Consider the following 26347-nt stretch of genomic DNA (forward strand, 5'->3'; position numbering starts at 1 on the left):
GGTGAAGTTTTCACCAAAGAAGCAACTTGCCTTTAATCGTGAATAGCTTCTTCCGAACTGCAAATCTCAATTTCTATTGCTATTCACATTTCAATCCATACTGTTACTGGTTGTTTTGAAAAGCCATCTGTGTTTGACGTTAAAAAAACAATATCTGCATACGTTACAGTCCTACAGTTCTTTTTTTTAGTCATTATTGATTTTTTCGCTTGTTTCTGGTGAAAAATCAAATTAATTTCATTTTTGAGTATTTTCGAACGTAACAACCCTTTATGCGTCACCATGTGACACCACAACCTGGATTCCATTCATCCGCTTCATTCTGTATTGCACAAATCGTAAAACACACACGCTGCTGTTGATAAGGGAACAATGCTGACATGGCATATAAAAAAGGCAACTTACATCACACGTAAAAACACCATAAGCCTCTTAAAAGCGGCATTGAAACAGTGGAAAACACGATTTTTCTTCAATCACAAGTGCATGCGTCTGTATTCAACCAAATGGTCGTAATTCCATTCATCGTACCAACGACAACTTCCAGAGTCGTAGCGATCGCAAGCGACACGCGGTGTGAGTTCGTGCGACCTTTGCGGCAATTTTGGCGCGGGCGTCCGCAAACCGAGCGACGGGAAATTCTCGTAGTAATACCTACGGAAAAAATGTTTTGGAATTAACGGCGGCCATGGGGCAGTTACAAATGTTTATCTTGAAGACCTAAAACGATGCCCAATGATTGCATATACCTCCTTTTATCAACATTCAAATTTGTGTATTTATACCTTTTATCAAATCGTACGTGTGTTCTGATATGTATACGTTAGGGACTTTTCCGTTTTTTTCGCCTTACCATCGTTGGAGGATGTATTTTTTCCCTTGTATGACGCTCGCCGCCTGGTGGTGAGACGTGACGTCACAATTGCCTTTTCCGTCCATATTGTTCCATAACAATGCCTTTCCCTTCTTTGGCTTGATTTTTATGCCGAGCTCTGCAAATAAAATGTTGGTATTTTTGACTTGTTTTGGTGCGTGTTAGGACAATAGCACACGAGATAGATTTGAAAGAACAACCATTTTACATTCTACGTATATACTGGATCTCAAAACCAATTCAAATACCCGTGAATTCGGTTTCTCCCCCTTCTGTGACGTCATTGAGGTAGACAAGGATGGTTGCGTAACGATCTCTGGTGTCAGAATTACCGACCGTACAATCGGTGTGAAGCTTGTACCCAACATTTTGGGGATAAGACGTAACCTGTATTGCAATGCCAAATTTATCAATAAATATCTCTATACAAGACAAGGTTTAACGCAGCTATGGATAGCATGGAAGCAATACAACCAGAAGTAGGAAGGTACCTGAAATTTTCCGCCGTTTCTTTGGTCGAGCCCAGTGTATTTCTCTACTTGCTCGGCGTAAACCTTCGAGAAGGGACTTTCCCCGGAATAAAATGACGTGCTCATGCTCCAGGGCAACTTGCCGTTCAACTTGGATGAGAGCGATTCGTTGAAGCACAATGTCCCTGTAAATTAGGTCAGAAAAGATCTTCGTGTTTTGTTCAAACTTAGAAACATAATACTTTTTTAACTCTTGAAAGTACAGCAGAGTTGCATTTACCAGAATAGGAGCAATTACCACCCCTAAATGTTTCAATTTTGTCCTACGCTAATGCAATTTTATCCTAAATGCTTGCAGTCTGATTTAGGTATTTCATCAACCAATACATTCAAGATTTTAAGTAAAATATTTTTTGTTTTTTATTTTTGTAACCTATGCTTTAGACACGTTTTTAGATAAATTAAATGCATTTTAAATTATGCATGTCCCCTGATTATATCAAACAAAACATGGAAGTGCGGGCACCTGACTTAACCCCTGTGGCTTTGTCAGTGCCTATGCCATGTTTTGCCTGTCCATTGTTTACGTACAATGGAAGTTTAATATGCAAAAAAAACATGGTTTGATTATTCCACAAATAAATAAAACAGTAGTCTACCTTCTGTAAAATCTTTTGCAGACACACGGCCAGCCCAGGGTATTTGAAAATTTTTGAGGTAGGCCTTCATTGTTTTTTCTTCACTAAAGCAAATGATTGGTTGATGTTCCGAATGTTGCTTCACATGAGACATGTGAGCTTTTATGAGTCCGTCACATTCACGAATTGAAAGAAAGTCATCCATTGTGAAAACTCTGACAATAATAGAAAATATATTGTTGATGGCACACAGGGTAGTTACAAGGTACCTTGAACAATATTATATATTTGCAACAGTTTTCTTCATGAAATCAACCATATTCCTGCGCTACTTGTTTTGATTGACACAGGTGGAAATTTTGTGTTGTGCTGTTTTATTTGTTAACAACTATTTTTGCACTAAGACGTTGTACCTTACATGGGAGTTGTTCTGTTTTTTCATGGATTTTATTTCCTTCCATTGCTTCGAGCTTGACATTGATTTTGGCTTTATCGAGTTCTGAATGTGTACCTTAAATCCTTGATCAATATTCTCTGTTTTATCAGCATTCTCTGCAAAACACATAATAAAACAATTATATTTTCAATGCAAAACCAATTAAAAGTACAAACACAGTTTTGTACACAAAAAAATTCAATTTACTTTGGTTAGTAGTGTTACTGGGTGCTTCTTTCCGTGGACTGGCTTCTGCATTTTTCTGGAAAACAAATTGGCAGCAATAACAAGATGGGTTCCACATGTCATTACCAAAATGTCAAACATGAAATTTGGAATTAATTATATGTCAAATGCACCAATCAGCTGTTGCAATGCTAACGCAAGAAGCACATTTACTTTATTCTGCTTTGAATGACATCATAAAGCATGCGCTTTGCAATCACATATGGAATGACAAAAACTTTAAATAATTAGAGAAGTTTCAGTGCCTAATAACAATCCAATCAGTTACCTCTGTATTTTTATTGATTTTCATATGGTAAATTTTCATACCTTTGAATCAATGGCTGCATTTGGTGTCTGCCTTCTTAGATTTTTCGGCAGTTCCACATGTTTAACATCTTGTGGGTAGGATTCAAGGATTTCACTTTCTATTTCTGGTGGCAACTAGAAAACAATTACGGATTAAATTTGCACGAAGATTTGTTCTAGCAAAACACAAATTACACAAATAAGACAGGGTAAATTATTGTCACGTCTGGCAGCATACGGCATGGCAGTAAATCTTCATGTCTGTAAGCATTCTTAATACAGGAAGTAAATGTCAATAAAGAGGATGTAGTAACCTCATTAGGAGTTGACACACCATGCCAATAGAGGAATCCTGCCCCGGCCAAGATGTATATTATGACTGCAAGAAACAGTTTGTTCCTGATTTTGTTGTGTGTCTAAAAAAAACAAGTGGCATAATACAAAAATATTAATATATTTCCTTCTAAATATAGAATACTTTTGAAATCTAGCATATAACTGGTTTCACTATATGTAAACTTGTAAATAAAGGTGCAATTTTGACTGGAAGACATTATGATTGTATGACAGAACATGTTGGCATCTACATTTTATCATAAACTCACTGTTTCCTGCACCGCAAGTCCATGAAGTTTTTTCTGCTTTTGCTGTTTTTTTCTCGAAGTGCTTTGTGCCACCGATGCATCACTTTGCCCATTTGTCTTATGGGGGCTTGCATTCTTCCTTTTGGATAGTGAAGCCATAGTTTTATTAAATTTACCTAGAAACTGTTTGGAACTGGAAATAGAAAATCATTGTTGATGGAAACTTATTGATGGCAGCAAATGCCACTGCTAAAAGACAAAAAGTAGACGGAGAAAAATAATTAATGAAACACTAAATGTAGATACACTAAAATTGCAAATGATTTTGGTTTTTGAATGTGGAATTAACAAATGTAAAAAGAAATAACAAAACTGGAAACTTTCATACGATTGTCATACTAGCAGTAAAGACACTCGGGCAATGCAAACTGTTATTTAAAACCCAGCAACTGACATCAACACTTAAATCCTGAAAACAGCATTTCATAGTTCTGTAACATTGTTATGCTTTAAAATTACAAGACCTTTCTCAACGAGTTCTTGGTCCTGAATACTACTAGAGTTATCAGCCATTAGAGTTTCATTGCATGTTAAATTGAGTGTGTCAGCACTTGGTGAAACGCTGTTTCCAGAAGGTTCTGTTTTTTCCTTGCAAGGACTTACAATGGGTCCATCAAGCTTGTAACAAAATGAACAGGGGCCCCCAGTGGATTGACCCTGGCAATATGGCGATCGATACACGGTGTGATACCGAGGTTTTTCTGGAGGTGTTTCAAACACATCATATGAATACCGTCTGTGTATGACATAAAACTTGGAACCGTCTTCAACCGTACTTAGTCCACAACACATGTTACTCAATGATCTCTCAGCAAAAGTGAGAATAGATTTGATTTCGTTTTTAGTAAGTGACGGCATTCTTGTGTCAAGAAGCCAACCGGAAACGATTACTTTGTAATCAAGATTGGTTTTTACAATCACCTTGATGTCTGGATCCTCAAATTCTGTGCTATGTATTGCAAAACATATCCAATCCTCATATTTGTGCAAAACCCAACCCGAAGTATTGTGATATACTGAGAAGGCATCAATAACATCTTCAAGGTTAGTGTACATTCCTCGGCGATGTTTTGCAGTCTTTTTGACAGCAGTGTAACGACGCTTCATCGTTGTGGCTTTTCACAATGTTACAGATATGTGTTTGCATACATATATCACCTAATGTTGCAACAATTACAAATCAAATGTTTACAAATCTGACAACAACATATAAAAATTAGGTTTTTAAAGTAAAAAAATTAAAAAGCTTCTATCCTTCGTAATCTGGTCCCACTGAATAAACCCTACTTCAAGTTGCTAACAACAAATAAGGCCCGCACCATTTTCAATCAGCTCATTCCTTCATCCACTGCGTTCACGTGCCTTTTTCGACTCACACTAACCGTACAGGACTTACAGTTCTAGTTACTGTAGTTACTGCTGGTTGATTCCATATTTTGTACTAAACCTTAGCGCTTAAACAAAACTGACGCTCTCTAAAACTGAACTGACAAAATTCCAAACCAACCTGCAGCCACATTTTTTTCCTAACACGACAATTGGAGGAAGGGAAACTCTTCCATCACGTCTCTTCGCCCGCACCAAATAAATTACTGCGGGGCACCCAGGAATTCCAGATTTGACACATGTCCCGAGCGATTTGACCAAAAGCTGGCAAAAACGAGTTTGTTTGATTTTTTTAGAGTAAAGTCAAAAAGAGTTGATGTTCTGATACACCCTAAAAGCGGTTATAAGCAACGATCTCACCAGGTAAGGGTTCGCTTGCTATCCCCTATAGCAGGGCCAGGGGTTCCCACACTGGGGGTCCGTAAAGGTATTTTTAAAAAACAACTAATTCGTTTACAGTGCGTAAGCAGCTTTCACTGCAGTAATTTATAACCTGAGTGGTTTCATAAGGTGTACAATACTCCAGGTTTAAATGGTTCCTGTACTATTTCTGTATCTTACGATTTCAACGTAGTTCACAATTGTTTATTTTTCTACGCGTCTATGACGTAGGAATTCACACTTATTGTCGGTGACATACTCTAATAAGGTTAATGTCGTATTTGCTGTTTTGTGGAGTGAGTTACAGATGATTATGTGATAACACCAAACTAAATTGATTGTCGAGTCCAAACTATGCGTAGGTCTCGGACGGAAGAGTTTGTCTGGCACAATACAGCTCCGTAAATAATCATGATTCGTTACTGTTGATATTGTTTTGTAGTAATTTTCACTGATTACATGGAAAACATGATATGAAGTAAGATCAGGGGTCCGAGAAAAAACATGTTTATGAAATAGGGTCCGCAGCCAAAAAAGTCTACGAAACCCGTCGTTGTGTGCTGACTACCGAAACTTGAGGCACAGATTTTAACGACTGTACTTGAACACCCGAAACAGTCGCAAACGCATTGCAACAGAAAAGCTTTTATGATCAAAATACTGTGGGAATATGTATTTTAAAACCGTATCGGAAGAAAGAAACACATTACAGTCAAAAGGAGCGCTAAATACGTCACCCACAACACACGGGATAAAGACAACAAAATACAACACTTTTCTAAACAACGACTTCTCGGGATATCAGCACTTTAGCTCAAATCATTATTGGCGATCAGGTAAAAATTGGATATTGGCTTTTTGCCTTGTGTGTTGCATTAATTGACTGCACCGCCCACAGTACACAAGTCAGTATATTCCTCTCAAATCTCCTTCCAGTGTGTATATCTTGCTCTTCAGGTTTTTCAACTCGTTTTGAATTACCCTTGAGCGCCCCGCTGTGGCGCGAACAGTTTGCAAAACTTCAACATCAGAAACTGTGCCACCTACAGTCACCTAAAATGAAAATTATTGAAAAAATTATACATTTGTGTGCTTGACTGCAAGTTAACTGTTTGAACGCGAGTTGCCTTTATTATCAACTTTTATAGCGCTGCACAGTGCATGAAAGGTTATGAAAAACGCAAGTTTGCTGACCAACAGCTTGACTTGTTGCACCACAAAAAAAGGTTGTGATGTCATTTAAAACTTTTAATTTTACAAAAATTAAGACAAATTTAAACTCGGTTTAATTATATGCTTAGAAGAAGCTTCATTAACTTCAAATTATAAAATTAAATAACGCGCGCAACAGATTTATTGGACCACTCCAGTAGATCTGGACGCACTACCTTATACAGTTGTTTTTCCAAGTCCTTGAGTCTCTTTCTGAGGTTCTTTACGTCGGTTTGAAAACCTTCCACCTCGGATCCTCTGCGTTTTTCAAGAGCCGCGTATCGCACAGTCATTAGTTCAAGTCGCTTTGCCATTTTTTCTGTACGTTCTTTGAATATGTCCCTGTTGGCGTGAAGTGGTGGAAAGGGTTGATAATGTTTATAGCAAACAACTAATTACGTCACGCAGAGACGTATTTATTTTTAAATATTATACGTCAACAAAAAAATGTAAGAATTTGAAGGATGCAAACTACATTAAAAACTATTAAAATGAGGTTTTCTTGTTTATCAAGTGAACCTATATAAACATGGCCAAATTATTAAATGTGTCGTATCAGTCTTATGTCTACGAACTGAATTCTCATCGTTTGGCACTCTTTAAGAGATTTACACCTGATCTAAAGTATTCGCGAAAGCTGGTGTACTTCAAAATAAAAAAAGGTCAGTCTTCGTGCCAAACCAAGGGAATTCAATTCATAGACATATTTTGAATCAACACCCACTCAATATAAAATACCAACAGGACGACATAAACCTATATGGGACGTAATTGACAGCCACAGAACCTACCGGTGCACTTCAGTTTCTTCGCGCATTCTCGCCAACTCGTCCTCCGATTGAATGCATTGCTCCCTGTACATGTCTGCTAGCTTTGCTGCTTGCTCAAGTTGATGCTCCAAGTTACTGATTTCCGCTTCCAATTGTTGTCTTGCCTCGTAGTCGGTGACACAAGCTGATGCAAGTTGGGCTGCGGTTACAGTCGGTCGCTTGCCGTCGGATTGACGGTGAATGGAGTCAACCTGATCACGGAGGACGTCCATTTCTGCAAAATGAATGATTTCCAGTTATGGCGTTTTATTGGTCTTTGTCCAACTATGGCTGTAATAATTGCCGGTAAACTTTGGCAAATGAAAAAAGTTTTTGTTACTTCACCCAACGGTTTAATTGAAATAACAAAAATATATTTGAGTGGGGTTCACAGGCTTCGCAGCTAAGGCATTGCAGCCAAGCTGGATCAGCCACTTTTCCCGACAAGTCGGAGCGAGATCTGAAAAATCAAGCTCCTGGTGAGGTTTGAACTCACGACCCTGGGCTAAAAGTGGCTGATCCAGCTTGGCTGCGAAGCCTGCGAACCTCATGATCAGAATATTAGAGCTGTGATCGCCAAATATAAAGGGCCTGCGCAGTGGGGCGATCCCGCCTTGCTATGCGTAAGCATGGCATTACTTCTATATTTGAGTGGGTTTTGTTTTGGACATTTTACATAAAATTAATTTGATGCCAAAAAAGGCAAATGACCAAACTATTCGGTAACGTTTTTAGAATATACATTGCATTTGCAAGATTAAGTTTGTTTCATGATAACTCAGAAAACCTTGTAATAAACCGTCCTTCTCTGCCATCCAGCCTTTTTCTTGTCTGCGGTGTTCTTGTTTTAGTTGCAAAATATCCTGTGTACTTTCATGAAGGAGGTTCTGTAACATCACATAAACCATGCAATATTTTAGAGAGATCCCCACTTACCCACAGATAAAACAACAGCAAAAATATACCCAGCTTTTTTGATTGGTTCTAAACACATCACATGTATTTAAAAAAAAAATTTCAATTTGTAAAACTTTAATAAAGGGCACTATGAAAACAATTTTGTACTCAAAGATACCAACCTGTGTGTCTTTTAACCTTGCAGCATATCTTTCATATCGGTCACGGTCTCTTTCCCTGGCAAGATCACTTTCCTCCTGCAGAATTCTTCTTTCATCCAACAAGGCATTTACCTAAAAACATCACCTTGAAGCCTTAAGTAATAGATAAGTAATACATCCTAACAAATTTCCACTGTACAAGAGCAGTCATTGCAAGTGTAATTAGTCGCATTGTACCCCTCAACGCAGATAGAAAAATGACATGCAGAATCCAGACACACCCCATCCTAGTGGCACCCACACCTAACTTTATCCTTTTTGTAATTAATTTTATTTGTAATTACATTGTACCTGATCTCTTGCCAGTTTAGTTTGTTCTTCAAGTTGTGCTTGCAATGCTTCCACTTGAAGTGCAAGAGTCTTGTTATCCTCGGCATGCTTTTGTTGTCGTGGTGATGATGATGACGTGCCATCCTTGGATGGAGATCTCCTAGTTGCTCGCTGCAATAAAAATGACATTTTTGTGTTTGAGAACCGACTCTGTGCGTAAGCATTGACAAACCGCTGTTTGATATTTGTCCGATTCCTCATGTGGATGTTGTGATTTTGGTAGTTTTTGGGGAATAACTATCTTGGATGGAGGCTCCTTGTGAAAATATGAGACCTAAGAAAGAAATCAATATGTTTGTTTATTGAGCTTGTGAACATCTTGCTGCATGATAGTTGAATTCTTCACACAAATCATTTACTTTTTCAGTACTACAGATAAAGAACATCGGTGTCACAAAACAGTGAAAGGGTTTGATTCAACTTAATTTAAAAAACAAGCAAAATAAACATTTGTTTAAGGATCAGAAAATCATTTTGTAAACAAAACACATTCTCATGATAAGAGGGAAGTTTAAATTTTTTTTATAAAAACATTCAGTTAGCTTGTGTGAAAAAAACAGAATACAAACATTTCAGGTAACACACTATTATGAATAACTATATATAGAATATTTCCAGTCAGCTAACCTCAGCAGCAGCTGGGCCAGCCAGTGCTAAAAGGTGTTGAATTCTTTTGCGATCACCAATCTCTCGGATTTTAAGCCTGTCATTTTCAGCATACAAGCGCAGAACTTGTTCTCTCTCTTGCAATACACAGACCTATTACAAACCAAAAATTTGAAAACATAATTACAGTTTACTGCAAAAACAACTACAATGACTGAGGAACAAAATGGACACTGATAAACACATAAAGATTATGGGACCAGACGCCCGGTACTAAATTTACCTGCAAGTCACTGATAGCTTTTTGCAAATCTGCAATTTCCTGTTCCCGTTGTGTAAGTTCATGCTCCATTTTGTGTTGCTCTTCATAGCTTGACTATATAAATGTTTTTGTAAGGTACTTGTTAGACTGTTTAGTATTGACATTACCGGTACCTTGTAATTACTTAGCTTTTTCAACATGTCATCGTGTTCGTTGTCAAATTCGGCAACTTTCTTTCGATAATATTCGAGCAGTTCTCTAGAAGGACGCAGTTGTCCCAACCTTTCGTTGACCGAAGGGATAGGAGAGTCTTCGTCTGATACAGACATTTTCAAATTCCAGCCCCAAATTTTGACTTGAATGGAAATCTAAAACCCGACACCCTCTGCAATAAACTTGAAAGTTGAAATGTTGTTCCGTTCAAAATTCGTTGACTTTTAATCAGTCCATCATGTGCATCATCCGTGACGAAACTTCTAAACTTGGGGTGCGTAGTACAATTTTTTGCTGTGCAAAGGGATCAGTGGAATTTGCATTAATAAACTTTTGGAGATATTTGACTTTCTTGTTTAATGTTTAGTTATATCGGTGTCCATGCCATTTTATTTTCACGTTTATTGTTCATGCGCGTAGAAAAAATATGTTTAATTTGGTTGCCTTAGTAGATAATTTCCCCGTCCGCCAAGTAAATATACGCAGTCACCATTAGCATATAGACCAGAGATTAAAACCATTACGAACAAGAAGCCATGCCATCTATATACCTTTTTTGCCCCGTCATGGCACGAGAAACAATCAGAGTTACATATGTTTCTTGCGACATGTTGAAACACTGGTAAAACATAGGAGCAGACTACATACAAGTGCACCGATACTGTTACATGTCGGCATTAAATGCACTTGTCACCTTATGCAGCTAGAACAGAGGGATGAGTCTCATACGGGTTTCGACCCCAGGCTTTTCATTTGGGCCAACAACATGCCCTCTTAATCGCTTTGGGTTGAACGAGTAATTAGACTGCTAGTCCCTTTTCTTAGTAACGATTAATTTGTAAAATAGTTGTTCTTACATGTCACGGTGATAAATCATTTTAGGTGGGACCAATATGCGAATTTTGTCTGGAATAAAACAAAAGTGGTCTGTATATTACTTGATATGCCAATTAAACTCCTCGCAGCATTTTCATTCAAAATTTAGGTTACTATTGCTGGGCCTTACTAAATATGTCGGTGGCCTATTCGTCACTAGTGACTAAAATATCGGATTTTATTTTGCTGTAACTTTTTAAACAACAAGTTAGTCCCTGCCATACCGCTGATGCGTCACTTTGTGGCCCGTGGCCAGTGGTACGTCATCCTTGTTGTACCCTATTTTCCTGAGGCAGAAAAACGTCAGACAATGAACCACAACGAGTTTCAATGACAGGAGTTGATACGATCTGTTTACATTAGCAAGAGAAAGCAAATACCTGTCAGAAAACAAATAAGGTGGGCTATGAAGTATTGCGACAGTAACCAACGCATCGGGGGGTAAAGGTAATTTTGAAAACGAGAAAACCAGCGCAAGTAAACACAAACACGACAAAAACGGGTTTGAGCAATTCCATTCAAACAACATGGCGTAAAGGCGTGTGGAAAGCAAGCTTTTCTTTTACTATACAATAAAGAAAGTTTGTTTTCGTAAAAAGGTTGAGGTTAATGAAACGAAAAGTGGTAATTCGGAATTACTACATGCGACAGCATTTTTAAATTGTGTTTGCAAAAAACGTCATGCTGTAATGGCGAGTTACCTTTTGCCCAGCAGCAAGATTACATCCTTTTTAGCGCATACTTATAAATGGAGTTAATGCCGATGTTGCTGATAGTGATTTATAGCATGTGATTCCCAGAAACTTTACATGTGTTAATTGCATGAATGGCAACATATGCAATATTCATGAACATTGATGAATACTATTCAACACAGCTTACATTTTTGCTTCGATGCAGTGTACAGGTAGGTCACCCTTTGTCAAATTGTAAAACAATCGGCTTTCATCACTGTTTTGAACTTTTCGTGTAACATTCGCGCAGACAGTTGTAACAAGTAGTTTGCTATTGTGATGATTGGAACAAGCGCCACATTCCAAATGCATTTATGGAGCTTTGTGACGTCATAAAGATATTACTGTGACCTCACTAAAAACTTTTAAGATTACTTAGCAGCGGCGAACAGGCAACTATTGCAAAACCCGGAGGTGAGCAGGCACGTTGCTCTCGTGACGCAACAAAGGGGGTGATTGTGGCGTAACAAATTTGCCCTTACGTTTTGCTCTTATGAGTAAATAGTGACTGCAAGCGTGACTTAGAAAGAACAAACTAAGTTTATAAGCAACGGTTACAGGTCTTATCAGCGGCGATGAAATAGTAAAAGTAATGAAAAAGGAGAAAGTAACGTCGGAAAAACACGGGAACGACGGTTATAGAGCCACGAGTTGCTCGCCGATGAATTCGTAGAATCTCTTGCTGTATTGAGCTGGTTGGATGGTCGAGATTTCAGCACCAGCCTGAAAGAAACAAAAAATTTTAAACAATAAAATCATGAAATGTTTTAATCACCAAAAAACATAGAGGTCTGTTGACCTCACAAGCTAAACTAATTGACTTCCCCTTGCATATACTGATGTTGGAGACAAAACCAACAAGTACATATGCATAACTCTCTCTACACTGCATTGCAACTCCTGCCTCTTACCAATCAAAGCACCCTGTGAACAATTCTTTTTTAGCCTTCTGTTATTTTCCACAACCATTCCACTTCTTAAATCCTCATTGCTGTAACAAAATCTCATAGAGTAGTTGATTGTTTTGTGGCAACCAGTTCTCAAGTGGTGAGCTGAGGGGTAAATGACTGACTGCACTGAAGGAAATTCGGTCCTGCTAACTAGAAACTGCAGAAGACGGTGGGCATAAACTCTTGGTGATTTCACTGAAAAATCTGCGCCAATCTACAATAAGATAAAAGATTAGAGTTGAAAACTGCAGCTGAGGTTACTGTTGTCAAGTTTACAGACAAATTTGTCCAAATCTACAAAAATGAAGAAATAAAAACACTTTATCATAGCTTTGGCATCCAAACTACCCACATATCATTGTTTATTGTTTACTTGGGGCAATGTTCATTGTAGAGATACCTTTCAGTGGAATTGGCAGCTGCATTATATTTAAAACGGGTTTATTAATACCAAGGTTCATATGCATACACCCATTAACAAGTTGTTTCGAATTAAGTCCAAAAATAGTTGTTGCTGTATTTAGCCATGATGTTTTTTAACCTACAAATATAAGTGCTTATACAGATGGTATAATCATTGTTAAAAACCATTCAGCCCATACTACAGGCTAAATATATCCCCTGCAGATCACTCACACACTCACACAGGTTGATTAGACTGGCTAATGGACCAGAATGGACCACACAAGATAGATAAGACGGTTTAAGAGGATGGATTTGCAACGAGGTTTGGATCAATAGAAGTTACTCTGCCTGGCAATCTTAATATCCCGCCCTTTGATTACTTAATCCATTTGGACTGACAGCCATTAATTAGGTTTCTTAGTAGAAGTTTTAGTTTTGCTGAAGGTACATTTTACTTTTATTTACCAGAAAGTTGTATGTTTAAGTATATTTAAAGAAATTAGTTATTGTGTGGTTTCCAACACTTGCTCTCATGCAAATGGCAGACACCAATTAATAGTTTTTATGTGTGTCTGTTTCAAGCTCACAAATGATACATTTCCCTCTTAATTCGGTGCATATTAACGGAACAACAACAACAACAACCAGTTTGTGATAATAGGAATATAGCTTTTTGTAAACATACACTACACCCTAACACTCTATGTCAAAACATAAATACATTTTAACAGCGGTTAGGAATATTTGTTTTAAGAGCATTACCAATCTCATTTTCAAATTAAACTCTACAAGACGACCAGAAATAAATTATTTACCCCGTGTTTGGCAGTTTTCATGGCATGAGCAGCTTTCTTTCTGGTGTCGTAATGAGTAAGTATGTCAATCAATCCCATGTAATAAACTTCATTCTTTGTGGCTTCTATGAAGTGAAAGCAGAAATGAAAGTAAACACTTTTACACTTAAATGCAGGCAGACAAATTGGCATAAGTGTCTCAAAGGTGCCCTAAATCAGTGGTTCGCACCGCAAGAAATTCATTCAATGTGAAAACATTCTGTATTAGGGGGCCTGTTAAAGAATTAATGCGAACTGAAACCAGTCCGCAGACTGGCAGTTAAGAAAAACTGCTGTAAATCACTTTGGATTGGAACACTGTAAAGTGTTAATTACAATTGAGCAAATTTAAGACTGTCTGTATTTCTTTAAGGGATTGTTTGCAATGTTGTACACGAAGACGTGCATCGCAGGTAAGTACAAACATGAAAAAATAAATAAGAGAAAAAATATAAACAAGCACAACAAAAGACCACTCACTTCCCGAAGATCGGACAGCGTAGAAACTGTCAGTAATTCCCTCTTCTCCACTGATGGAATCCTGTCTTAGAGGATCAGCTCCAGTTCTCGGGGAATCAGGTGGCGTGGTGGAACTTACTGGAAAAAAAATAAAGCTCTAAACACTGTTTTGTTCAATGTGAGTTTAGGCGCATGTGAAAAATACTGCTTTTCCTTCCTGAATGATGATGACCTAAATACTTACTCGTAAATTATACTAATTCCCATTAACATAAAAGAAAAATGTCATTCAGATGAAAGGAATCAGCCTACTCTTGCTTGGTGGTACAGAGGGCTCTGTCCAATCGCACTGATGCCGAATGCCAATTACTCATTGTTTCTTATTTTGGTTTCCATGAACACATTATAAAAATCTTTAACAAACCTTCCGCAGCATAAAAACAAGTTTTTTAACAAGATGAAAAATGCTATTAACACACCTTCTGTAGTGTAGTGCTTAGGATGTTATACATAAAGCAAAAACACACACCATTTTCCGGTTGTGTATGTTATACTTACATCTGTTTACTTCCTCTTCAGCTGGGCTTCCATCGAGAACACCATTTCCATCACCGTCATTCCAATCATCTGCATACTTGTCGGGACGATCACAGTCATGGATTCCAACAAGTAAACTGTAATCCATCAACTTGAGCGAGGCAAGAAACTAAAAGAAAAAATCCTATTTAAACATGTGCAGGGTGATAAGAGACAAATGTTACGCATCTGCTAGAGCAGGATTGCACAACTCAAACAGTGATGCATGCCATTTCTGTGAGACACTATCGATCGCATATCAAACATTTGTGATCATTTTGGGGGGGTTGTCTTAAAACCTGTTTTCTAAAATGTTGGTTTGAAAGTTGTTGAATCCACAACAACATAAAATAAAGGACCACAATTGGAAAAAAGTAAGTAAAATTCAGCCTGAGTGGGGACAATAAGCAAACAAATCTATTGTGGACTGCATTGACAAAAAGCAAGTAAACCTGTCTTTCACAAGCTTGTAAACTAGTTGAACACATACAATCAGTCAATTAGCTGATCAATAGTTGTTTGATCAAGCATAAATTTAATGACACACATGTTTGAGGGCAAAAAACAATTAATTGAGGATATGTCAGTTGAGCGCAAGAAGTCATACATAAATTAACGCTTTAGGTGATAAGCTACAACCCTATGACGTTTAATGCAACTCAAAATAGTTTAGGCGTGCTTTATCATGCATGGTTCTTTGCCCTGACATGAAGTATCCCCATGCTGAATTGGCAATAATAAAACCAAGGTATAAATATAAGAATCCTTTGAACATGGGCTTGGTGATTACAAGTAGAGTCTGGTCATGCCCCTTCATAAAAGCGGTGGCATTCTTAAGTAGTTCTACCCAATGTAAAGTAACAACCATCGTTTCCAATGATTAAACTTTGCGACAGGGAAACAAATTAAACATCGTCACCGATTGGTGATGAGGAAGCAATCAAAACGACAACTTTGAATTGACGCAGGTGAAAAGTTAGGCATGATGTTGGTGTGTATCCACACAGTTATATTTTAAATAGAATTGTTTGTTTAAAGGTAATTGGGCACTCACGAATGGCAGCTCTTCCTGTCTATTAACAAGAAAGTTTGCTCTTTTTTATAGTGGGATGATTTGTTGAATCCAATACCTATTGTCTAGCTAATAGTTTTAAATAAGCAATTTAGGCTTCCCAGGCTGCCGTTTGCAAACATTTACCAGGTGTATGTGTGTGTGTGTTTATACAGCACATATGGGAAAACCACAACAATTGCGTTGGATTATAAGAAAATGCCTCCTGTACAATAAATGTGTGAAGTCAAACAGGTTTGGCAAACAATGCACCACATGGCTTCCCAATTTTTTTTATTCACAACCCCTTCCAAAACAAAATTCTGTGACACTTTGTGTTTGACTGTCATCTGATTTTTTAGATATTTTTTGAACACCAATATTCAACAAAATGACTAAAAAACTTTACACAACTACATAGTGTATTGAGTGAATTGAAACCGTAAAATGTTGAGTTTTGTATGACAATGATGTACAAAGTTTGTCATGCCCCCCCTCCCAATTTGGTAACCCCCCCGGTAGAGTCAGTTGTGGTAATTATTGAAGTAAAAATAAAGGGCTAATTAGTGGACACCACAAAGGCAAACTGTGTTGCAACTTTTTCTTGTGCATGTTGAAAACAGGAGGACCCCCATTGTTAAAATGTCATGTGTTGTTTATCTTTCCATGAAATATCAATTTCAAAAAGTAATTTTGTGAGAGTGGTTAATTTTGCATTTTTTTTAAATTACACGTAGTATACACATAGTAAATCTGTCAAAATTAAATAGCCTCACGAAATTTAAATTTTCATTTTCGAAGCACTTGGCAAAATAACTTAAAACTTTCTGGTATGTACCTCTACATCATTCTTCAGCTTGGCAAGAAAGGACTCTCGATATTCAGCGTCAAGGTAAATTTTCATGTTGTCTTTTACGAAGTCGTTGTCTTTGAACGTCGGGAAGACTTTCTTCTTTTCCTTGTCACTCGCCTCGCGTTGCACAGTTGAACCCTGAGTAACATGCATGTTGAAAGCGTATTTGCATGAACATGAACAATTGCTGCAGCGGCACAAAACGCAACAACAACATGATGGATGGGTGTCATGTGTGGATTAAATAATTAACTTACACTGGAAGCTGTGCAGCACACACATACGAGTCAGCAGATTACACCCATGTCAGCACTTTGCAAACACTCCATTAGCTTTTATGCAAACAAACTGCCAAGGGGAAGTGCTACTATCAACTTGAGCAAACGCATGTAAAATAAATAACTGATTCGATCATACCATGGTTTTACAACAAATCATTTGCAATAAAAAAATTGGTTTACAAGAAAATTGTGAGAGCAGGTATTAATACATAGCTATATATTTGTGTCAGTGGAACTTGGTGCAAAATATATTGCACATGTTTTCTGGCAATTACACAACTCATTTTATTTTGAAACACCTTCACAGTTTTACCTTGAGGTCGTACTTCTTGTGGGCTTTGTACGTGGCGCTGAATACATTTCTCATCACAATTAGGTAGTGTTCTGCACTATTCAGGGTCAGCCTGTACATACCCAAGTATTGCGGCAACAGGGTTTTGCACTTGTTCTCAACAAGGTACTGAAAACAAAAACAATGTGATGTTACAACAGTAGAAAAGGTCTTGTGCAGTTATTAAAAATCTAAACAGCAAAGCAAGAATAATTTGGATACTGTCTCAGTGTATATACATGTTGCATGAACTAATGCAAAGTATTTGTCTGGAAAAGGCAGTATTTGAACGTAAATTTTTGGTCGATTTTGTTTTCATTTTCTAGTTCCACGGCGATTTCCTCTTGCCGTTTAAAGATGAGGGGAATAACATACATTAATTTTTTATAATACATGCATGGCAACCACCATTTTTAATCTAATTCGTACACAGTGTTTTTACAGCAAACAAGAAAATTATTCTGACATCACACCCATCTACTCACCCTTTGATGACACAAGGGATTTTCCATGATTAATAAAATTCACCAAAAATGGTTACACAATGTTTAATTTTCAGAAAATATGATTTGCAAAAAAACGCAAAAAAGTCAACTTCCCCTGCATGTTTTTAAAGTTTGATTCAGACATTTACAATGCAGCAGCGTGATGGGAGTTTGCAGTGAGTGCCAACAGACTAGTAAAATGACCGGAAATGCTTGGTCATTGATTGATTGTTTGATTCCTAAACAGGGCAGCAAACATTCGTGGGCAAAAAAAACATGATTGGTGATTTTTGTGAACACAACACGACTGTCGGTTCTGGGGATTTACAAGTGTGTAATTTTGTTTTTAGTACATTTGTACAGTATTTTAATGACAAGTTGACAAACAGATTTAAACTCCAAGAGGCTTTGAAGACTTAACAACAAGTAAATGTCGTGCATGTTTTAATGTCAAATGCATGCTCCACTACAGAAACAAAACCACAACGTTGCTCACTGTCGAATCTTGTAATTTGTGTTGTTTAATTTTATTAATGGCGTACACCGTGGTAAACTTTAATACACCAAAGTGACAAAATTGAATTAAAGTCCATGAAAATTTAATGAGATGTAAATTATTCACAAGATAAGAGCTTCAAGATAATGGGAAAGCTAGTAGTATGCTAGCTGTAAAGGTGAGCCTCTACAAAGTAACATAATGTACCATAAAGGTCCTGAACAGCACACTTACAACATCATAGTGCAAATGTGGTTAAAGGAAATGCTTTTAGGTCAATGCTTAGCCCGATTTGATTTTGCCTGGGGGCTATGCACAAACATAGCATAGACAATAGATCACAGGCACACTGGTATCACAGGAGTGTAGGATACCTCCATATCCAAAATAACACCATTTAACATTAAAAACTTTTTGTCTTGTTGCCCTCGTTTCTTTATATGCGGAACAGTTATGCACAGGATATAACATAAGTTCTGTTTGTCTATTGATGAAGTTTTATAGTATGTTTAATTCATAATACTTTCAACACATATTTAATGCATACTTGTTTTATGCATATGTTTTCAGCTTCAAGCAGAATTACCAACTGTGTAGCATCTGCATAGGCCATTACAACTGCATGAATACTAGCACATAATTTTTTCAAGAAAACTATTGTTTCTATTATTTTAAAGATTGGAACATGCACACAATACCTGGTGATACTTTGGCAGGAAACCATGCATTTCAGCTATGTCCTCACTGGTGAGAGTTTTTATGACAAATTTGTGGTCAAACGAGTGTAAAAAACGTGCCACGGATCGACCACGATCCTCCACTCTGATAGGTTGAGTCACACAAATAGAATTCTGAAAAACAACCATCATTTGCTTCAGAAGATATTTGTAACCACATTATACATGCAACTGTGGGTTACATTATAGTTTAAGTATAATGTGATGATGGCACTCAATGCACCACATTACACGTATATCTTTAGGGTTTATCTCACTCGCTTTTTTCATCCAGCAGAACCATTTTATATTTCAATCAAGTATAACCAATGTCATCACAAATATTTTTCAGATTTTAAGATTATGTTCAGTGAATTGCAATAAACGCGCTGTGCCTAAATGGTTAAATATGTAATCACAATTGTTAAGGGAGTTTGCGTCAAGGGATATGTCACCAAGCAGACATAGCCTGGTCAATGTTTTTCATTGTCCACAAACACACAACCAATAACTAAAATCAATAGCTGAAGTGGAGGCGGTCAAAACAGAACATCAAGCTGCCCGAAGCTTGAAAACGCTCTCTTAAAGTTTGAAAAGCTTCTGTTAATGTAAATCCTATTGATAATGAGAAGCACTTAATTGCTGACTCCGCAACAAACACTTGACCTTAGGAGAAAATCTTGCCCAACAGGGAAAAGTGTTCTCCACAAGAATAAGCTGTTTCTTACCACATATTCCTTGTCATCAATTTTGAAGATCTCTCTCAATCGTTTGAAGACCACAGGACAATATTCCTTTACTTTAAAATGGCTCGGCAAATTTTCTCTGTTAAAAATATGCATACAAGACATTTTACATTGGTAAACTAATGTACCAGGTTGGCATAGGAATTACAACAGGTGAAAAAAATACCAAAAATTTCTTACATGTTTCAGCAAATTTATTCTTGCTATAAATTATGTGGCAATAAATCAACACTTATGTACTTGTTAAAAATGTGGTTGTCAATTTTGACTTTGGAGTAAGATTTGAAATCATCCGGCATCAGCATTAATGGCATTTTCATGTGTGACAGTTCCTTGACCTATAAAAGCATGTTTTAATAGATCAGAATTCAGGCCGTAAAAACATAAAACAAAAATACTAAAGATGTAAAATATAATGCATGAGTTGGTAGACATAATTAAACACCCAAAAATGCATTTGTACCATTGCACAATTTACATGCTAGATTTCACATTTAGACAACACGTATAAACATTTATACAAAATTAAAAATATAAATTAAGAATTTATGAAAAGTAGTAGTTACAGTGTGATTCACGCCCCACATGAAGACACTGATGAAAGGCTCATTGGCACGGAACAATTTCTGTTTCTGCTTTTTAAAGTGCTTCTTTCTTTGTTTCATCTTGGTTTGATTCATTTCTTTCGTCATGGCAACCTGCACACTTGCCATTCCACCAGCAAATCAACCCCAGACTTAGTTAAACAGCTTTTAATATTATATCTAATCTGTATAGTCCTTTTTGAACAACAATGTACATTTTAGGTACCTAGTATAGTAATCATTTCGTTACATAGTCGCAATTAAAAAGTACCGCTGCAAAGAACACTGAGCACTTCTGTTATTTAACAAACTCAATATATAAATCATAAATGCAAAATTTAAATGATTTATTCCAGTCTATAACCAAAACTTATTTTAAACATTTTAATATTCTTGTTGGAATATTTTTTTATAAAACAACAAATAAAATAGGGTTCAAGGTGGTAGTATTTTATAAAATAAATTTTAGCACAAGCCACTCAACTACAATAAGCCACAGCGAAATGTTTAATACATGAACTACGGTACATTATATTAATATTGTAAAGTCGCAACTGCTAATGGGTTACAATCTTCTGACAAAACCTTGTTTATATATCTGCTACCATTGTTAACGAAAAAGGCGCATGGCGAATAGTCAACAAAACCGAAACTTCCTGGTCGCAAGGACCAAAAAATAACAAACGAAATGGAACAACGTTGAGCTTTATCCTACAGCCCAGCACGTACGAAACATTGAGCGGTCCTCTCATGCCACCTAACGGTAAAACATATTTGGTCACTTTTCTGTTCTTGATTCGTTTGGTGTCTAGGTCCCTTGTGATTTGAGGGCAGCTGTACGATTTGTCTGCTATTAACTCATTAACACTCAGAAGCATTGGTACGACGTGATCGGCTGAAATCTGTTCCGAGCGGTGACATACAAAAAATGTGCAATTCTAAAATTTTTTGTCTCCAAGCAATTATGTTTGTTATTTTTGCAGCTCACATAAACAGCTGTGTCAGTAGGGGATAATGGAGGATGTTCTTAAAGAACGGCTGCATTGTGTTGATGTAGAAGCATGCGATATGGAAATTAAGGGCGACATTAGCATGGCAGCAGTATATATGGTCAATGGAAATAAGGTGTTTGTTAAGCAGAACTCAAAAATTGGATCAAGGTAAAATGTTATTATGTGAGTAAAAGGTATTTAATCCAGTGATTCAAACATCAATTAAAAAATTAGAAAGATGTTTAACGGAGAACTTAAAAGCCTTGAAGAAATTTCTGCAGTGAATGCTATTCGTGTACCAAAGCCTATTCAAGTTTTTGAACATGATGGAACGGCATATTTGGTTACGGAATTCCTTGAGATGACAAATCTGAATAGGTTTGCATCAGGTGACATACCTAAGCTAAGGTGACCTGGCGGTTAACTGGCCTTGTTTTATTTTCTACTAAATTACAGAACTTGGTGAAAAGATGGCAATCTTACATTTGCACAACAAAAACAAACAAATAGTATCGCAAAAATCCCAAGGCGTCATTGGAAAAAGAATAGACTACGTTAATAAGTTTGGATTCGACGTATCTACTAGTTGTTGCGTGAATGTAATGACAAACGAATGGTGCAAGAGTTGGTTGGAGTTCTTTGCAAGAAATCGACTGAAGATTCAGCTGGATCTAATTGAAAGAGATTTCCGCGACACTGATGTCCGTGATCTATGGCCAAGAGTGGAGCGAAATCTTGCTAAATGCTTTCCAAATTCAATGGAAATAGTGCCATCACTTTTGCACGGCGATTTCTGGAATGGAAATGCGGCGGAGTTGCGCAACGAACCATGTATATTTGACCCTGCGGCGTTTTATGGACATTCTGAATACGATATAGCCTTTTCGCACATGTTCGATGGATTTCCCAGCGCTTTCTATGAAGCTTACCATAAAGTCATTCCAAAACAACCGGGTTTTAGTGGTCGACAAAAATTATACCAACTTTTTAACTACTTAAATCATTGGAATCTTTTTGGAAAACATTACAAAGACCCATCAGTTAACTTAATGCGCGAAATCGCGGGCTGGCAATAATCGTTAACTTTAGTGCACAGTACTACGCGTTATATTATTTGTTTTGTTTCAAAAACGTTGTAGCACATACCCGAAACTGCTTTAATATTTTTGTTGGATGTCAGAAACGCACTACTGGGAGTTTCCCCTGTGACGTCGTTTATTTACATTAAATTTGTTTTGTATCTGCTTTAGATGGTCTGTTTTGTTCACTTTTCGAAAATTTAAACCACACTAATGCAATATTCACTGCGTCTATATGTTGACCCGAACAAGGTGAAAGAAACTGTTTTTCTGCTTTTAGTGTTACCCGAAAACGTAATTAAAACATAGGCATCAATATTTTGTATTGGCAGCAGTAGCACCACGTCAAACGTCAGCATATTGATGTATGTTAGGACTTACATGTCATATACTACAACGTAATGTAATTTGACAATGTTTTAACAACCAGGTAACTACTAATGGGTGACTTGACGTCTGTCAGAAGGCGTTTGACAAAACTTTTAAATGTTGATTCCAAGTTGGATGATCAAGTACAAGCATTACAACAAGTGTTTGTGTACACAAAAGGGGCACATTTGACACACGAAGATGAAGTCATCTATGAGGTTATACAATACAGTCAAAGTCATGATGTGCGAATAAAAAAATTGGTGTACCTTTATCTGTCCATGGTTGGCCACATTAACCAGGATGTAATACTCCATGCAACAAACTCCATGCAAAGTGATCTTAGTCACCCAAATCCACTTGTTAGAGGAAGTACCCTAAGGTTGCTTTCTGACATAACACTGACAACAGACACTGTAAAAGATTTTGTGACGTCATCTACTGCTGAGGGACTAAAGGATGATAACTCCTATGTAAGGAGTGTTGCAGTTGATGCTGTAATTAAGAAGAAACTGGATCTAATGAAGGAAATAAATGTTGTCCTGCAAACTGACAGTGATCCAGGTGTGGTGGTTCGGTGCCTTGATTGCAAATCATTTCATGGTGGAAATGTGCAAGATCTATTGCTATCTCTGCTTGATCGTATAACATTAGTTGACAATTTCCTTAAATTACCAATTATTACACGAGCAATTCAATGCCTCCAAGTGAAAAATGAGGACGTAGTGTTTCGAGTTTTAAATGCCATAGAACCTGTTAGAAAACAAACAAGTGACCTTTCTTTATCAATGGAAGCAAGTGCTCTTATGCTAAAAGTGTCATCAACAAACGTTGAGGTTGCAAGAGATGTCATGAATCAAACCATAACAGCCCTTCTTAATATGTTTTCTTGTGTAGGGGACAACTGGCAATATGTTATTTTAAGCAGTTTGCATTTTTTTGTGACCCGGCAACCAGAAGCAGCAAAGGATTTGTTAACTCCAAGCACAAAGATGTTTTTAGTGCAGTTTGGTGATTCTGAGTCAATCAAGATAAAAAAGATAGAAATATTAACTGCAATTGCTACAGAGGATTGTGCGAACATTATTTTAACCAATCTTTTGCGCTACATAAATAGAAACAGTTTGGTTGCTGCTAAAACATTTGCACTGCTGACTAGTCTGCACAAGTTTTTGCCAAACAAGTGTGAAACCATCCTAAGAAACTGCCTTGAATCCCACAATGAACAAATTGTAGCGGAAGCTGTTGAAGCCAGTTCCAGGATAGTAATAAAACAATCCAAAGATGAAAGAACCATATTTCTTAAATCTATATTTAAACTGATAATGAATAGCTATAAACACTGTCATACAGTATCATCAAAGTCTGCATTACTTTGGCTGCTAAGTCAAAACACTGATATTGACAACTGTGCGCAATTGCATGGCATAATTATATCAGAGGTTAAAAATTTTATATCAGAATTTGCATCACCTGTGGTCCAGCAGGCAGTTTTAGCATCTTGCATGAGACTTTTTCTGCAATGGCCACATGTTTTCGAGAAACAGCTGAAAGAACTGTTTGGAAAAATTGCTGGGTGTCAAAATTGCTTAGAAATCCAAGAGCAGGCAAAGATGTATTATCTTATCCTAAAAAATGACATTGACTTGGCACATCAATTGTTGGAACCTTTTAGCAATGCAATGCCTCATGATAAAACCAACAAACGACTTTCTGCTGTTGAATTTGGTTGTATCAGTTCAACAACATAATATAAACTTGGGTATCTATTTTGTGTTTATTATTAAAATAGTACTTATTATCTTGCACCCACAGAGAAAAATTAAAGAATCAAAAAAGTTGTGCAATAAGTGGTGTTATTTATTTGTTTGCTTCTTTAGTTGTATCATGACCAAGTTCCATATCTGCATGGGAAAATTGGAAATAGGTGACTGACACTGGGGTAACATTTTATATTGTTCGATGGAAAGTGTGCTGAAGGAAAAGCTTGGTTGCAGTGCTGTAACTCGATGTGGAGGGGCATATATTGTGGATGGCAAAAAAATGTTTGTAAAACATTCTTCTACGCCTGACTCCAGGTATGGCCAAAACATGGTTTGCACAATTTCAAACCAAATGACCTGTTAGAATGAGTCAAAGTTGAGTAAATGCGAATGAAAAAGTTGCTGCATGACATGTATGTGTTCTTGAAATACACAAAATGTTATTTCAGGCAGTTGGTGGAAGGAGAATTTAAAAGTCTTGAGGAAATATCAGCAACCAACACAGTGCGCACACCGGAGCCAATAAAATATTTTGAAATGGAAGGAACATCCTATTTGGTCACTGAATACCTGGATATGTCTTCACTAAACAAATTTGCAGCCGGTTGGTATCGTTAACAAATAATTTTATTTGTTGGTGTTCACTTAATAACATTTGTGGTTTTATGGGTGCCCACATATTTTTTGTTCACTTTCATCTGTGATTTCCAGAATGCAGTATGCAAGCAATTTACTTATGATAAGAGATAAGACAAAATTATAGACTTAGCGAAGCTTTGAGATTGCACAAATACAATGTGCTTTTTGGGTTATTATTTGATTAATTTTCTAGCAATTTCTTCAATGTTTTTTAAGATATTCCGCATGTGTATGATATGAGAACACCATGATCAGCCTTTAAAAGTGGAAAAAGTTTGGAAATCACTAATTTGCATCATAGTTCATGATGAAAATTTTATTTGATTAATTTAGTAGTAAAACTACACACCGATCATGGTGTTATACAAAAATAACATTAACTTTTTGAAAGCTATGGCTTTTGCTTTTTCAGAATTGGGTCAGAACATGGCCAATTTGCATCTGTACAACCACAACCTTCACATTGAATCTAAGAAAAATGATGGATTTGTTGGAAAAAATACTGAATATGTCAAAAACTTTGGGTTTCCAGTGGCAACGTGTTGTGGTGTAATTCCGATGAAAAACGAGTGGAACGACAACTGGTTGCAATTCTTCGCACGAAATCGGCTAAAGCACCAGCTAGATTTGGTGGAATCAAACTACAGGGACTTGGAAGCCAGAAATTTGTGGCCAACCGTTGAAAGAAACCTGAGCAAATTCTTTTCAGCAGAGATGGAGATCAAACCATCACTTTTGCATGGTGACTTATGGGGTGGCAATGCTGGTGAACTTGAAAACAAGCCATGCATTTATGACCCTTCAGCATTTTATGGACATTCAGAGTATGATTTAGCAATTTCGCATATGTTTGGGGGATTTCCCAGTGCCTTTTTTGTCGCTTACCATAAAATCATTCCCAAAAAGCCAGGTTTTCAAGAAAGACAAAAATTATATCAACTTTTCCATTATTTAAACCACTGGAATCATTTTGGAGGTGGTTATAGAAGTTCATCAATTTCATTAATGCGTGAAATTGCAAATTTTTAATAAATTATTGATTAGTAATCCATTCTGGAATTGAGTAACTGAAAGCAGGTGATATTTACAGCTTCAATACAAGGTTTGATAATATGTTTGGTAATTTGCATTTTATTACAAATAAATTTATTGATTAGTTTACAAAACTTTTATACAGTTGTTTAAAACTATTTCAATCATCTTCAATAAATCGAAA

At 36.9% G+C, this 26347-nt stretch overlaps 6 protein-coding genes across 6 annotated transcripts; 3 read left to right on the plus strand and 3 right to left on the minus strand.

Moving 5' to 3' along the window:
- Nucleotides 1-6: 6 nt before the first annotated feature.
- Nucleotides 7-4772, minus strand: LOC145905292 (uncharacterized). The gene is made up of 10 exons (XM_082992447.1): nucleotides 3558-4772; nucleotides 3267-3368; nucleotides 2974-3087; nucleotides 2626-2680; nucleotides 2396-2534; nucleotides 2004-2197; nucleotides 1366-1529; nucleotides 1123-1261; nucleotides 854-992; nucleotides 7-654 (listed from the first exon to the last, which is right to left on the minus strand). Exons 1-10 carry the CDS (start codon nucleotides 3693-3695, stop codon nucleotides 477-479), a joined length of 1362 nt encoding a protein of 453 aa, XP_082848573.1. The 5' UTR covers nucleotides 3696-4772; the 3' UTR covers nucleotides 7-476.
- A 1249-nt stretch (nucleotides 4773-6021) lies between these two features.
- Nucleotides 6022-10103, minus strand: LOC145906679 (coiled-coil domain-containing protein 77-like). The gene is made up of 10 exons (XM_082994128.1): nucleotides 9874-10103; nucleotides 9722-9814; nucleotides 9460-9591; nucleotides 9005-9106; nucleotides 8794-8943; nucleotides 8464-8574; nucleotides 8172-8271; nucleotides 7367-7619; nucleotides 6752-6917; nucleotides 6022-6416 (listed from the first exon to the last, which is right to left on the minus strand). The coding sequence occupies exons 1-10, from the start codon at nucleotides 10027-10029 to the stop codon at nucleotides 6270-6272; spliced, it is 1410 nt and encodes a 469-aa protein (XP_082850254.1). The 5' UTR covers nucleotides 10030-10103; the 3' UTR covers nucleotides 6022-6269.
- A 2190-nt stretch (nucleotides 10104-12293) lies between these two features.
- Nucleotides 12294-20481, minus strand: LOC145906678 (phosphatidylinositol 5-phosphate 4-kinase type-2 alpha-like). The gene is made up of 10 exons (XM_082994127.1): nucleotides 20272-20481; nucleotides 19946-20043; nucleotides 19688-19784; nucleotides 18942-19094; nucleotides 17245-17391; nucleotides 16636-16788; nucleotides 14729-14876; nucleotides 14192-14308; nucleotides 13694-13797; nucleotides 12294-12687 (listed from the first exon to the last, which is right to left on the minus strand). The coding sequence occupies exons 1-10, from the start codon at nucleotides 20416-20418 to the stop codon at nucleotides 12331-12333; spliced, it is 1521 nt and encodes a 506-aa protein (XP_082850253.1). The 5' UTR covers nucleotides 20419-20481; the 3' UTR covers nucleotides 12294-12330.
- Nucleotides 20482-21303: 822 nt separating this feature from the next.
- On the plus strand, nucleotides 21304-22357 carry LOC145907207 (ketosamine-3-kinase-like). The gene is made up of 3 exons (XM_082994637.1): nucleotides 21304-21449; nucleotides 21516-21670; nucleotides 21738-22357. The coding sequence occupies exons 1-3, from the start codon at nucleotides 21304-21306 to the stop codon at nucleotides 22355-22357; spliced, it is 921 nt and encodes a 306-aa protein (XP_082850763.1).
- Nucleotides 22358-22794: 437 nt separating this feature from the next.
- On the plus strand, nucleotides 22795-23791 carry LOC145906838 (AP-4 complex subunit beta-1-like). The gene is made up of 2 exons (XM_082994311.1): nucleotides 22795-23565; nucleotides 23627-23791. The coding sequence occupies exons 1-2, from the start codon at nucleotides 22801-22803 to the stop codon at nucleotides 23651-23653; spliced, it is 792 nt and encodes a 263-aa protein (XP_082850437.1). The 5' UTR covers nucleotides 22795-22800; the 3' UTR covers nucleotides 23654-23791.
- A 737-nt stretch (nucleotides 23792-24528) lies between these two features.
- Nucleotides 24529-26175, plus strand: LOC145906839 (ketosamine-3-kinase-like). The gene is made up of 3 exons (XM_082994312.1): nucleotides 24529-24807; nucleotides 24942-25096; nucleotides 25544-26175. Exons 1-3 carry the CDS (start codon nucleotides 24692-24694, stop codon nucleotides 26158-26160), a joined length of 888 nt encoding a protein of 295 aa, XP_082850438.1. The 5' UTR covers nucleotides 24529-24691; the 3' UTR covers nucleotides 26161-26175.
- Nucleotides 26176-26347: the final 172 nt, after the last annotated feature.

This window comes from Ascidia mentula, chromosome 6 (assembly GCF_947561715.1).
Source record: "Ascidia mentula chromosome 6, kaAscMent1.1, whole genome shotgun sequence".
In the NCBI taxonomy this organism is placed as follows: Eukaryota; Metazoa; Chordata; class Ascidiacea; order Phlebobranchia; family Ascidiidae; genus Ascidia; species Ascidia mentula.